The sequence below is a fragment of the Strix uralensis genome, chromosome 11 (genome assembly GCF_047716275.1).
Source record: "Strix uralensis isolate ZFMK-TIS-50842 chromosome 11, bStrUra1, whole genome shotgun sequence".
Classification (NCBI taxonomy): Eukaryota; Metazoa; Chordata; class Aves; order Strigiformes; family Strigidae; genus Strix; species Strix uralensis.
Window position 1 is genome coordinate 10983214 of NC_133982.1, and position 12834 is coordinate 10996047.

General features: G+C 46.8%; 1 protein-coding gene across 5 annotated transcripts in view; it reads right to left on the reverse strand.

The window, feature by feature from the left end:
* Positions 1–2435: 2435 nt before the first annotated feature.
* GLCE (glucuronic acid epimerase) overlaps positions 2436–12834 on the reverse strand; it is a 55527-nt gene continuing 45128 nt past the window's right edge. For all 5 annotated transcript variants that reach the window (XM_074880494.1, XM_074880492.1, XM_074880493.1 and 2 more), the window contains 2 exons: positions 9381–9626; positions 2436–6322 (listed from right to left, as the gene is read on the reverse strand). In XM_074880494.1, coding sequence (XP_074736595.1) covers positions 5298–6322; positions 9381–9626 — 1271 coding nt within the window. In that variant the 3' untranslated portion in view covers positions 2436–5297. The remainder of the gene's footprint in view (positions 6323–9380; positions 9627–12834) is intronic.

Here is a 12834-nt window from a genome sequence, read left to right on the forward strand (position 1 = left end):
CCTGCACACAAGCGGCTGAAGGTGCCGCTCGGTGCTCGGCGCCTGCACAAGCCTCTCCCTGAGCATCCTCAGAGCCTCTTTCCACACCCAGAAAGGTTGGGCCAAGGTCTCGCTTGCAAACAGGTGCCTGGGCCTGAGAAACGTGTCCATGCAGCGTTTGTGTCTCCCAGTATGGTTGAAGAAGCCGCTGCCACCTCCGCTGTGCGGGGAAGCCGCTCCGTGCTCTCCTATTTCCTCCTCAGGGTGAGAGAAAGCCATGGAACCACGATGAATCCACACAGAAGGGAGGGCCTTAAGGCAATGGCAGCACTTAAGCTCAGTGAGTCAAGCAGCCTGGGCTTCTAAATGGGGAAAACTTCTTTTAGAGCAGCAGACAGAGGGGTACCAGGAGGCACACGAGGCGAGGGATGGAGCCACAGCGGGATGGTGCAGAAGGGAGGCTGTATGTGGAGCATTTTCCCACTAGAAAATACTATTAACCTAGACTAAACTAGAAAAACAACCAAAAAAACCGACAGAGAGACACCTCACCTTCACCCCCACCAAGAGCATGACCTGGTACCAGCATCTGCACACACCGGGGGCAAGAGCAGAACCTCAAGTGCTGGAGGCCGGGCCAGCACTCGTGTTTCTTCTCAGACTCGGCACCAAAAGCGTGACCTCGCTGCAATTCGCCGTCAAATATTTGATGCTGTCGCCTCAGGGACAGCAGCAGCGAGCCCCCGGCACCCAGTTGTCCATGGCCACCAAAGTCTGTTGAGAAATAAAGTGCTGTTGGTGCACTCAACAGCACGAGGGTCCACCAAGAGCCTTGGCGACGCCTTGGAAGGAGCAGGAACTCCTCTATGCCATGGGTGAGCAAACAGCAGAGTCGGTCCTGGCAGGTGCAAACCCCTTCCCGAGCAAGGCAGGTCCGCACGCTCGTCTTCTTCAAGATGGGAAACGCGTGACTACCTGAAGGGAGCATGCAAAGAGGGGGGGATGAGTCTCTTGAACCAAGGAACAAGCGACAGGACAAGAGGGAATGGCCTCAAGCTGCGCCAGGGCAGGGTTAGACTGGCTCTTAGGAAGTATTTCTTTCCAGAAGGGGTTGTTGGGCGTTGGAATGGGCTGCCCAGGGCAGGGGTGGAGTCCCCATCCCTGGAGGGGTTTAAGAGTCGGGTTGACCCAGCGCTGAGGGATCTGGTGGAGTTGAGAACGGTCAGTGTGAGGTTAATGGTTGGACTGGATGATCTTCAAGGGCTTTTCCAACCCAGATGATTCTGGGATTCTGAGAGCAGGAACCCTCTGCTCGTTAGTGGTTATTACTGGTGCTCCAGCCTGTTCATCTTCAGTCCAACCCCTCAGCAAGTTGCTGGGAGACACAAATTCCACAAGATGAGCTCTTAAAATATTTGGTGTCCTCAAGGTTGGAGCCGGTGAGCGCCTGGATGTCTTTCAACATTTGCACTTCGCCGTTGCAAAACTCCACCTTGTTGAATAGGCTGAAACGCCAAGTGCTTGGCATCTAAATAGCTCCTGCTGTTTTTGGAAGAGATTAGTAAAGTATAGAAGCAGCTATTTAACATTCAGGAAGCGCAACGCATACATGGGAGTTATCAGTCACTCCAGGCAGATGGTTAATGTATCTCCTTTCACCACAAACTGAGCAGCAAACATTCAAACTCATCACCAAGACAACATATTTAAATCCACTTCTATTTTCAATTCATACGTTTTTAACAAACTGCTAAGTAATGAAAAATCAATATTTTCACCCAAGCAGGTGGGAGACGGTCCTGAAGCTCTGCCCGGCTGCGGAAGACACGCTCTGGGCGTTTCAGGAATGCAAAATTATTTATGACCAAGTCAAACGTGGCATCCTGGGTGCAGGTCACGTTTATGGCCAAGGAGGCACCGACTTCCCAGTGACCAGCTCCGATTTACCGGCACTTCCACCAGGGTGGGAAGCACCACTTCAGGCACGGAGTGATCTCAGTCCCAATTTTGGGGGAGAATTTTGATGGGACTTGCATCTTTTTAGCTGAAAACAGGACTTAAGAGAGTGGGGTGCTTCTCGCACATCACAGGCAACCTCAGCTGACCACCCGTCGTCTCTGTTAGGATATTTTTTAGTGACTGATCAGTTAAAATTGTTATTTAACAGAAATCACTCAAAACAAGATGCATTTAGCAGAAATAACTCAACCAGCAACATACTGCGTGAACTTGACTTGAGCAGACAGAGAATATAGATCTGTGGTCCTTACCTCAAATCAGCAAACTCTTTAACTGCTGAAAAAAAAATAACGTTTTCCATCTTACTTAGAATAAAACCCTTCCTGAATACCCTAAAAGGAGACATCTCAAAACCACTACGATGATGCTCATCAGGGCTCACCTGTAACCGTACGTAGGGCTGAAGGTACGGACTGGAATAAAGAAAATGCTCCACGTTTGTCTTAAGATAAAAAAATTTATTTTACAGTCTTATAAAGCAGCTTTACATTAAGCACAAACGTTGATCCATTTACTTTGTATATAAACATAGTAGAACCTTTCCCACTGCAAAAAGTCATGTCTTGCTGTATATAAAACTAACATGTGCACATTGTGCTTAAACTGCAAAGTCTGTACAGCTTTACAAAGGACTACCCTTTACAAGAGCATCCTGTAAACAATTTATTGCATATTTAACACATGGTGTCTATCCCACATGTAGGAAAAAAAAAATGTAGAAAAAATAAAGTACAATTACAAGGTGAATGAAAATAGCAGCTTTCAGTGAATGTCTTGCACAATGGCCGAGAGAAACAGCGCTGCCACACTTGGACAGTTGTGCTTGTGTGTCACTGGTTTGCATACACCCATGCGCACTACGCTTCCGATGAAGTCTATGTACAGTAAACCCCATGGAAAAATGAAACAGGTCTTAGTCCCTAAGACCTTTGTCAGTTTGAAGACTGAAAACAAACAAACAAGCCCCAACTTAAAGTGAATTCAATGAAGTTATGGGCACCGATGTCCACTAATCCTCTTCCTCTGCACAACTCAATCAAAAAAGAGTAACAGGAGAAACCCCACCCTCGCTCCCTTCGGTTCTACCACCCCTGACGGTGGTTGGTTTAAGTTACATGTGTGCTAAGGCCAACAAAAACACGACGGAGATGTTAAGGATAAGGTTGGTCTGACAGGATCGACTCCCTTGGCACGGCCAACCTACGCTTCTGAGCTCACCTATCTAACAGCTGCCAGGCTGACTCTCACAAAGCATGGAAAGATCAGCACCACTGCAATTTTTCAGCTGGAATTAAGAAAAAAAAAAAAAGAAGAAATTGTGGCCTCCGTAAGGCACCGATACCATCTCTTCTTGAGCAGTAGACCCAAAGAGTCTCTCTAGATTCTCCAAATCCAAAATGGGCAAAAGATGGAGGAAGCATGCAGGAGAAAGATGTTTCTGTGTTTGCAGTAAGGACCAGTTGTTTGTAAAGGAAGCATATTTTTCTGGGTTGCACGTGGGTGTGCGCACGCACGCGTGTGTGTATACGCATGTACGTAAAAAAAAATTCACCTCTGATACCTTTGGTATTGAAATTTCTCCTGTGACATCCACTTCTCGTATTAATTGATATGATCGTAGCATGCGTTCGCAAAGATCAAGTAATTAAAAAGTTGTTTCAAACATCTGCAAGAAAAAGCATCAAAAAATAAAGGAAAAAAAAAATCAAGATGTATATTGTCCTTGTGCCCAGCCTTTTTGTGATTTGAATGAATTCTGTCCTCAGTATGAACATCTTAAGCTTAACCCCCACCTACATGTACAACATGTAACAGGATCAGTGGAAAAACCCCAAAGCTGACACACGTCCTTCCCCCGCCGGGAGCTTTCGAGCCCAAGACCCTTCCAGCAAACACCAGCACCCCCCAACATTGCTGATAACCCGGTGTTTGCTACGCTACCGAACAAAACACCCCTGATCTAACGGTGCCATCGGTTGGGTTTACTCTTCTGGATCAACCAGGAGGCTACAGGCCGAGGAGGCGGAGGAACAGTGGGTGTAAAGGACGGATAAATAGGAAAAAGAAACCGCCTGGTTTCTTCTGCATTACAACAGTCTGGTGAAAGCATTTGGGTTCACACGCGTGTGTTCAGTTATTGCACGGGTTCCCCTGCTCGCCTGGCAGAGCCACGAAGACAAAGCATGCCCAAGAAGCCAGCGCTGGAGATGTAACGACCCCTTACACTATGAGTAAGACAGCAGGCAGAGGTGAAACTTGGTATTAAAGCACAGGTGGAGCTGGAAAGCCTTCTGGGGTAATTTTAATTTTTAAAATGCTTGATATACTCGAGCAGGTTAAAAATTAAAATCACCATAGGAAAACCTTAATTAATTCCAATTGAATTTCCTGCGTGTTACTCAAAATTAACCCCACGTCACACTCAGGAATTCAAGACAAGTCTCCCAAAGCATGAACTTGCCAAAGCACAGTGAAACCTCTCGGATGTAATTAAAAAATACTGTACAAAAAAATCAGGCTCCACGATAACAGACTCCAGTTACCAGGGAGGAGGCGACACCAGCAAACCTGACGGGCGATGGTAAATTTGGCTTTATAAAAGGGGGTGGCGTGGTTGCAGGTTTTGTGCGAGCCCCACCGAGTTGTGCTTACGTGACGTGACTGCGAAGCCCGCACGCTGTCTGCGTGTCTTCCGTCCACGCGTCTGTAAAGAAACCATACAGCTAAAGGAGCTCCGTATAGAGAACTGGGGGGAAAAAAAAAGTGTATTTTTCATCCCAAAAAAAGAATCTGTCTTAAAAAAAAAAAACAAACAAAACACCTTTAAAAAGACACACTGTCCACTACCCAGGCTACAAGTAAATACCCATTTACGGCGTTACACCACATGATCTGTTACGCTGTTCCAACATATACACATATAACTCCATTTTAAAAGAGGCCACAGACTAACTTTTCAGGCAAGTGCTGGACTTTAGAGACCTGTATGGCTTCTGCAAATATTTTCCTACAAAAAGGAAAAAAAAAACAACAAAAAAACCCAAAAAAACGTCCCCGAACTCAGGAGCAGAAAGGGGTTTTTCTTCGTGCGGATAGTTTTGCTGCGGAGCACTAAGGACAGATGAAGTTCCCAAATCCTACCCATCAGACCCAAATGTTTCCACGCTGGAATGCAATGATTTCAGGAGACCAGTTTTAAGGATCACTTCTTTGAAACAGTCCATAAAAAAAATTTAGGATACGACCTTTGAAAGCGTACCTCTGCGAGGCGGCAGGAGCAAGGGGTTTGGTTGGAAGCTCTAGTTGTGCTTTGCCCGGCCACCTCGCAGGTAGCTCTTCCACCTCTTGACAAACTCTTTGAAGATGGGCGACTCGTCTATGGTGCTGAGGAGCTGGAGCTGGTTGATGTGGGTGGTGTGATAGTCCCAGCGGGCCAGGTTGGGAGCGGTGCCGAGCATGAAGTGCCGAAGGTCGTAGATGGTCCCTGAGCCGGTGTCGTAGAGGGGAAGCATGGCCTTCAGGGACTCCATGCCCCGCTCGTAGAGGACCCGCGCCTCCTTTCCCAGCTTCTCCCCGGCCGTTTCTTTTAAGTCATACAGCCCGATTAAGGAGTACATGAAACCATTGAGCACGAAGGAGCTGGGCGAGGTCGGGTACTCCTCGTACCAGTCGTGCCGGTTCATGAAGACGGCCTTCACCCCACGCTGTTCCGAGGGCAGCTTGTAGGGTGCCGTCGCCCGCAGAGCCGAGCTGAGGAACGTGTGGTCCTTCGTCAGCAGGTACGCCCGCACCAGTGTTGAGATGGCCTGTCCTTGAGCCATGGCTGAGTACCAGCCCGGGTCCAAGGACTTAAAACCTTCCCCTAATTTCCTCGTCACCATGATGGGCCAGCCCCCTCTCTCATCCTGGTTCCTCACCAGCCAGTTGCTGGCAGCAAAAAAAGCTGCCATGTGAGCGGTGGCTGAGATGGTAACGTTATCGAGGAAGCCTCTTCCCTTCGCTACCAGTCTCACCACTCTCTTGGGCATGATTTTGGTTTGCTTCACGGCTTTTGTGTTCGAGAGGCCGACGCCTTTCCGCAGGTCGGTGACCAGGTCTCTGGTGAGGGTGCTCCAGCCAGTCCTGGGACCAATGCCGTAGTAGATGTCTCGGTCCTTAAAAGCGATGAGCTGGGTGTTGGAGACATAGTGCACGGTGAAGAGCTGGTTCTTCTCCGTTGTCTCGAGAACCACAGAAACGCTCCCATTCGTTACGAATTTGAGATCGAAAGAAATAATAAAATCTCGGGTGTTCCCAAGCTGCAGAGATACCCCCTCGGTATTTTCTGCAAAACAAACCAAAAAAAGCTCCGTTCAGTGGTAAAGCACTCATTTCTCTGAAGCATTCAAGCTACAGAGCACAGCTTCCAGAGGTAAACCCTCTTACCAGGCAGGATCCAAAAGCTCTTACGGCAGCCCATCAATAATTCAATCGCTCTTTCCGTGCACAATCATATATTATTTAATTAAGCATAAAAGTAAATCCGTGAGCGAAGGCCGACTCCCGTTGCACCGGGGAGAACTCGCTGGCATCTTACATTAAGGCACTGCAGCACTTTGCTGCAGAGCAGAAGTGCCAGGGCCTCGATCGATGGCTTTATCAGATGCTTCTGGTACCTGATCGATGGAGGAGCACAACAGACACCACAACCAACAACCAACCAACCAGCCTTTTGTTCCAAACCAAAAATTGCACTTGGCAGAAAAGACACCGAAAACGTGGTGCTGCTCGAGCAGTGGCATTTCTGAACAAAGCTCTGCTTTCAGCAGGAAAAAGCCGGGAGTGCCGAGAAGCAGGTATTTAGGATCCCCCTGCGATTACTATTTAAATCTGCCACTTTTTTCATTCCCAGCCTGACAGTTCCAAAACCCAGTGTGCTGATTAGTTTAGCAGGGGAAAAAAAAGAATATAGAAAGACTAACGTGCTAAAGTATTTATTAACTGCTCCATGGGCAAACCTTGTTTAATTAAAAAAATTTTTAAATAAAGCTCCTAGGCAATGTCACATAATAAAATCCAGGCTAGATTTTAAAATGTAAAATCAACTTCTCCTCAAAAAAGCCTATAGTAGAAGATCAAAGGGCTAATTAGTTTGTAAGGCTGTGTGCAAATCCTGTAGCTTTGAAAGCACGGAGGGATGATAAACACTTAAAGACAGTCATCTGAAAGGGCTTTCCACAGGATAAAATTCTCTCACGCGAGGCACTTGTTTCCTTTCTGCTGTGTCTGGGTGTGTGAAATACTCAATCAACGTTTCTCCGTGCAAGCATCGAGTTCGGGTCAGCTTTTGCTGCCCAGCAGAGGCTATTCCCCAACTCCCAAACTGATCTGTGGCATTTTGCAACGTCTCCTGCTGTAAGGTGCCATTGTACACTTTACAGTACCATTATTTTGACTGAATGTCATGTTTTCCTGTCTTTTAAAGTAAAAGCTTCACTCCTTTGAGTTTTGGAGATCAGCATCTGCTTCGGGAGAAGAAACCGAGCGCTTTGTTACACAACATTTTGTTCCTATGAAAAAATCTAATTAAAAAACCCCGCTCGCAATTCCTGTCAAGTAAGTTTTATGGTTCCTCATAAATAAATGCCTGTGTGATAACGAAGTGAATTATAGTAGAGGAGGGGAGAGAAAAAAAGAGTTTTAAGAAGCGAAGGAGAACTAAAGGCTGCCTGTTGTTGGCACAGCTTTAAGCGCCTGTAAATCCATTACTTAAGGCCATCTCAGCCGAGTGGATGCACACCACGGCCTTCGAGCCCCGCAGATTACTCCGCCGTCAATAAAGGATGAGGAGAGAATACATAACAGATCTTTTAGCCTTTCCCCTCCCGGTATTTATCTACTACAAAGACACAAGAGTGTTCGACAATTTTTTTCCCTAGAGACCCAGGCCTAAGGTGCCAACTGAAAATTACTTCATTGTCTTTTTAAGTAATGGACTCATTAATTCTAATGGGTATTGATTGAGGAAAAATACATTACGTCCTTATTAATGAGCCTGTCCTAGCACAAAGGAAACTCCTGCATGAAATAATGAATTTCCCTGCTAAGTACAAAACAGAACACAGTAAATTGAAGAGACGGCAACAAAATGCATCTTGCACATCTGCAGGTGAAGGTGAGTGCCCGTATGCGGCCCCAGACCTTCACCATCCTCCCCAGCCCTCTGCAAATACCTGTGCAGCTGCTCCCTCTTCTCCCTCTTGCTGCCTTGGGCAAGGCAACGTGGGTTAGCCAGAACTAAGATTCCCAAATTTTGCAAAAATACTTGCATCCCAATGAAGAGAGAGATCCCAGGTCCAAGCGCAGAGCTGCACGTGCTATGCTTGCTCCCAGCTGAAAATAGACCTTATCTATCATCTGTCAACATCTGCTTATCACACGTCAGCGCCATTTCCCAGGCTTCATAACTGGTTCCATCTTTTTTTTTTTTTTGCTTCTATTTTGAGACAGAAGCTGAAAGGCTCAGGAAACGTGACTGTAGCTTCTCATTGCCCTCCACGCATACATCTACTCATTTTTTCATTAAAATAATGTTGAAAAAAACAGTGATGGAGAGAAAACAGGAGAAAAGAAAATCTTCAGATGTAGAGAAACGAGACGACGTTCTCAGGTGAGGTCTTAAGGATAGGAAGTCATGCAGGAGAAATGAAAACACATGAATCCTGGCTTGTATCAGCAATAGTGTGGCCAGCAGGGACAGCGAAGGGATCTTACCCCTGGACTTGGCACTGGTGAGGCCGCCCCTCGATTCCTGGGTTCGGTTTTGGGCCCCTCACTCCAAAAAGGACATTGAATGACTTGAACGTGTCCAGAGAAGGGCAACGAAGCTGGTGCAGGGTCTGGAGCACAGGTCTGATGGGGAGCGGCTGAGGGAACTGGGGGGGTTTAGTCTGGAGAAGAGGAGGCTGAGGGGAGACCTCATCGCCCTCTACAACTCCCTGAAAGGAGGGTGCAGAGAGGGGGGGATGAGTCTCTTGAACCAAGGAACAAGCGACAGGACAAGAGGGAATGGCCTCAAGCTGCGCTAGGGCAGGGTTAGACTGGCTCTTAGGAAGTATTTCTTTGCAGAAGGGGGTGTTGGGCGTTGGAATGGGCTGCCCAGGGCAGGGGTGGAGTCCCCATCCCTGGAGGGGTTTAAGAGTCGGGTTGACCCAGCGCTGAGGGATCTGGTGGAGTTGAGAACGGTCAGTGTGAGGTTCATGGTTGGAATGGATGATCCTCAAGGGTTTTTCCAACCGAGACGGTTCTGTGATTCTGTGAATCCCAGCAAGTTCAAGCTCCCCGATACCATCTGTGCCCACTAATGGACATGGCCTAGCTGCCACTCATTTAGGATAACCCACCTGGAGCAACAAACTGTTTGACACTCGTGAACTTGGCTTTATCAGAGACTGTGGACAGAGAGCAGCCTTTGGGCACCGTCCAGTCCGCGGACCTGCTGGTTTTGTCCTTCTCTTCAGCCGTTTCGTACACCTCGATATGGGGGGGTTTCTCCGTCAGGTTTTTACTGTAGTGACTCAACCCGTACTGTGCGATCTGGATGGGGTAGAAATAGCCTTGAGGTCCCCACTGCGTGGACAACGGCACACCTATGGGAGAGGAAGAAAAGGAGTATTTTAATTGGTACGTTTTCAAAAAAACAGCGGTTTCAGCCCTGCACATTCCTCCTCCTTACCCCATCACTCCTTCACTTCTAGCAAATGGTATTTCTAGGCTCCAACATTAGCTAGACTCGAGGAAAATCCTGCTAGAGGAGTGAATTGCTCCCATTTACATGGAGATCTGTGACTAGTCAAAACCAAGCAGATTTGAGTGGCAGAAGTCCTTATCATGGTCTTCCATACTAATTGTTTACTGAAGCATCATACTTATTTTAAAATAATACATTTAAAATGCCCTAACAGATTTTTTCCCCCTACCCCAGAGACCACTAAATCTCCAAACGATGTTACATCTAACACAATCCCTTTAAGGCCACATAAATCTTTGCAAATTCAGTGTATACATTATTACTAGATTTTGGGAAGAGTTATTTGATGCTAAAAGAGCAATTTACCCAGCATCTACAAATCTGCTCCAATTACCTTGGCTCCCCTAAGAGCATTACAAGCGCAGCCTGAAGGGATGCCTGGGGAAGCCAGCCAAGCTCTCCATGCAGTGCCAGCAGAATACGCCCCAGTTCTTCCACCCAAAGCTGTCCCTTGTCCTTAGAGCTACTGCTCCAGCCCGGCCACCCCTGGGATTAACCCTCAACACATGACTCGCTGTCCCAAAAGCCGGTAGCCTCGCAGGAGAGCACACTTCTCACTCTTAATTTAGGGTTAGGATGATTTTAGATTGAAAAGTCTGCACAGATCAGAAGAACCTCCTGGAGCACCAGCTCTTTAGAGGATTCAAAGCAGGAAGACCATGGAGTGCATCTTCCGTAGCCTGACGCATTAAATTTCACATGCAAAACCCATCGAATGAGCTCAGACAATGTCATGTAGCCGTGCTGGATAAAAATCTTCCACCCTCCGTTACGATCGTTAGCAGAGAACACCTGCCGCACCCCGGGCTCTCCTCTGCTTGCCCTTCACCAGCTCCCAGGAGCTGCAGCCTCGGGGTTTGGGTGGAAAAACCCTCGTGCCAAAAACTGCCTATTGCATCACTGGTTGGGGGGAAATGAGAACAAACTGGGTGGACGAGATTTATTTATACACGTACCTCCAGATGCAAGCAAGCACAGGTTTCAGATAGGGATAAACCCAGGATTCTCCTGAAGTCCTGAATTTTACTTGGGACAAATTCCCACCCTCTAAATATGAATCCAAAGTGGGAATAGACCACTAGGACCCTCTTGCAGGAAACCAGGGATATTTAGCACTGCAAACCTTTGCATGCGCATCAGAAAAGAAGAAAGATGAAAACAAACAAGTTGGCATTTGCACCATTTTCCCCCTTGGCAACGTCAAGCTCAGAAACCAATTTCTTCTGAAATCTGGTATAATGAAAAGATTACTTAAACTGAACATAAAAAGATACATTTTCATACATATTTTGATGCTTTGTGTTACTAATAAATATTACCGATGAAGATGTGATGGCTTACTGCTGCCTAAAGAGAAAACCATCATGGGAGATATTTAAATACCACGTATTATCTCAACTCGCGGAAGCCAGCTCGTTCATTAACGCTAAGCATTTTCAGTTAAGGGTGCATTCACTGAGACTGAAAGATGAAAAAAAAGAAATCTGCTATAAGAGCTTTACTTGAAATTTATACAAGTTGACAAGATTAAATTCTCCAGGTCATAGGACATAACAACACATTAACCTTGCAGAAAGGGAGAAGGTGAAAATATAACACGAGGTTTTTTTCCATCATGCAGCAATATGAGAATCTCTAGGGCTGGAATGATGCAAGGCAAGAGCCTAAAGCTGTCTGAGAACATGTTTTAATATTAAAACCCCTTCCCTACAAACTACAACTATTTCTCTTCTCCGACTATCACCTTTACAAAACCCAGGCCCTGGCACCACGTTTCATAGTGACAGCTCCTAAATCACACGCTGCAAAACAAGCAAGGTTTATAGAAAAATAACCACATTGTCGAGCGTTAAACTTGCTGCTCTCTCAAGGCTTAAGTCATGAGCAGCTACGCACAGCACCCTGTGTCCCCAGCATGCACATCTGGCAAGGCAAGAGGCTGCAGAATCTGTCCTGGGTCTCAGTTAGATCTTACTGAATTTCAGGTTTTTGCTGAAGAACCTCACAAGACCTGCGGAGTCCAGCTGCAAGGGGCATCTTGCACATCTTCCACGTTTCACACAAAAACTGGTGGGGCTCCAAGACCCAGGTCCGAGCCCACCCCCCAACAACAAAAGCAGCACCCACAGCTATTATTCATATTCACAAGCTGCATTTAATCAGCAACAAGTGTACCAAAGAGAAAGGAAAGGCAACTCCTCATCCTCCCACAGTGGGTGTAAACCCTGAGCAGGACAACGCTCACACGTAGTCATGTGTAGCTACCAGGATGCATTTGCACCCTGGGGAAAGCTCTGAGTTTCAGAGCCCTGTTTTGCTTCCTCAGTAGATGGAACAAGAATGAGAGTTTAAAACAAATAATAAAAATGTGAGAGTAACCTTAAAACCAAAACCAACTGACATACCCTATGCATTTGTTTATGTGAATCCTTTACAGACAAATTAACTGCAAGACAGGCCAGCTTTCTGCAGTGACCGTATCATGGGAAGAGCTCACATCGACACAGCAGAGCATCACTGAGCTGCATGAAAATTAATGTATTTTATTCCTTAAGTGAAAGTTGGTCTTTAATTTATGAGAGGTCACAGTGTCGCATTCCATAACAGTTTTATAAAGTCATTAATTTTTTAATATGAAGCTCGACAAGACTTTTCTGCGATCAAATCTTTGCTGAGACGCTGGAAGACCTTGCGTACTAATTACTGATTGCACGGTTTAGCAAAAGTGCAAATTGGAAAGGTTTTACCATGTATTAATTTTACCCAGGGACACTTCAGTGGCTGGAGAGCTTTTTGACCACCCTCCAGCAGTTCTCCAAAACCTCCTCACCCTGCTGCGGGTGGAAGCACCTTTCGCAGGACGAGGCGAGGTGACGTCCTGCCTGCCCTGGGCACGGCGACGCCGATTTACCCGGACCCATGCGCAGGACGAGCTTTAGCAAGAGCTAATCCCACGCAAGAGCTTAAATCCTCCCTGCTTGCTCTGGAGCAGCCCAGCAGGGAGGGTTTGACTGCTGTGTCTCCAGCACCACAAGGAGATGGGGTAT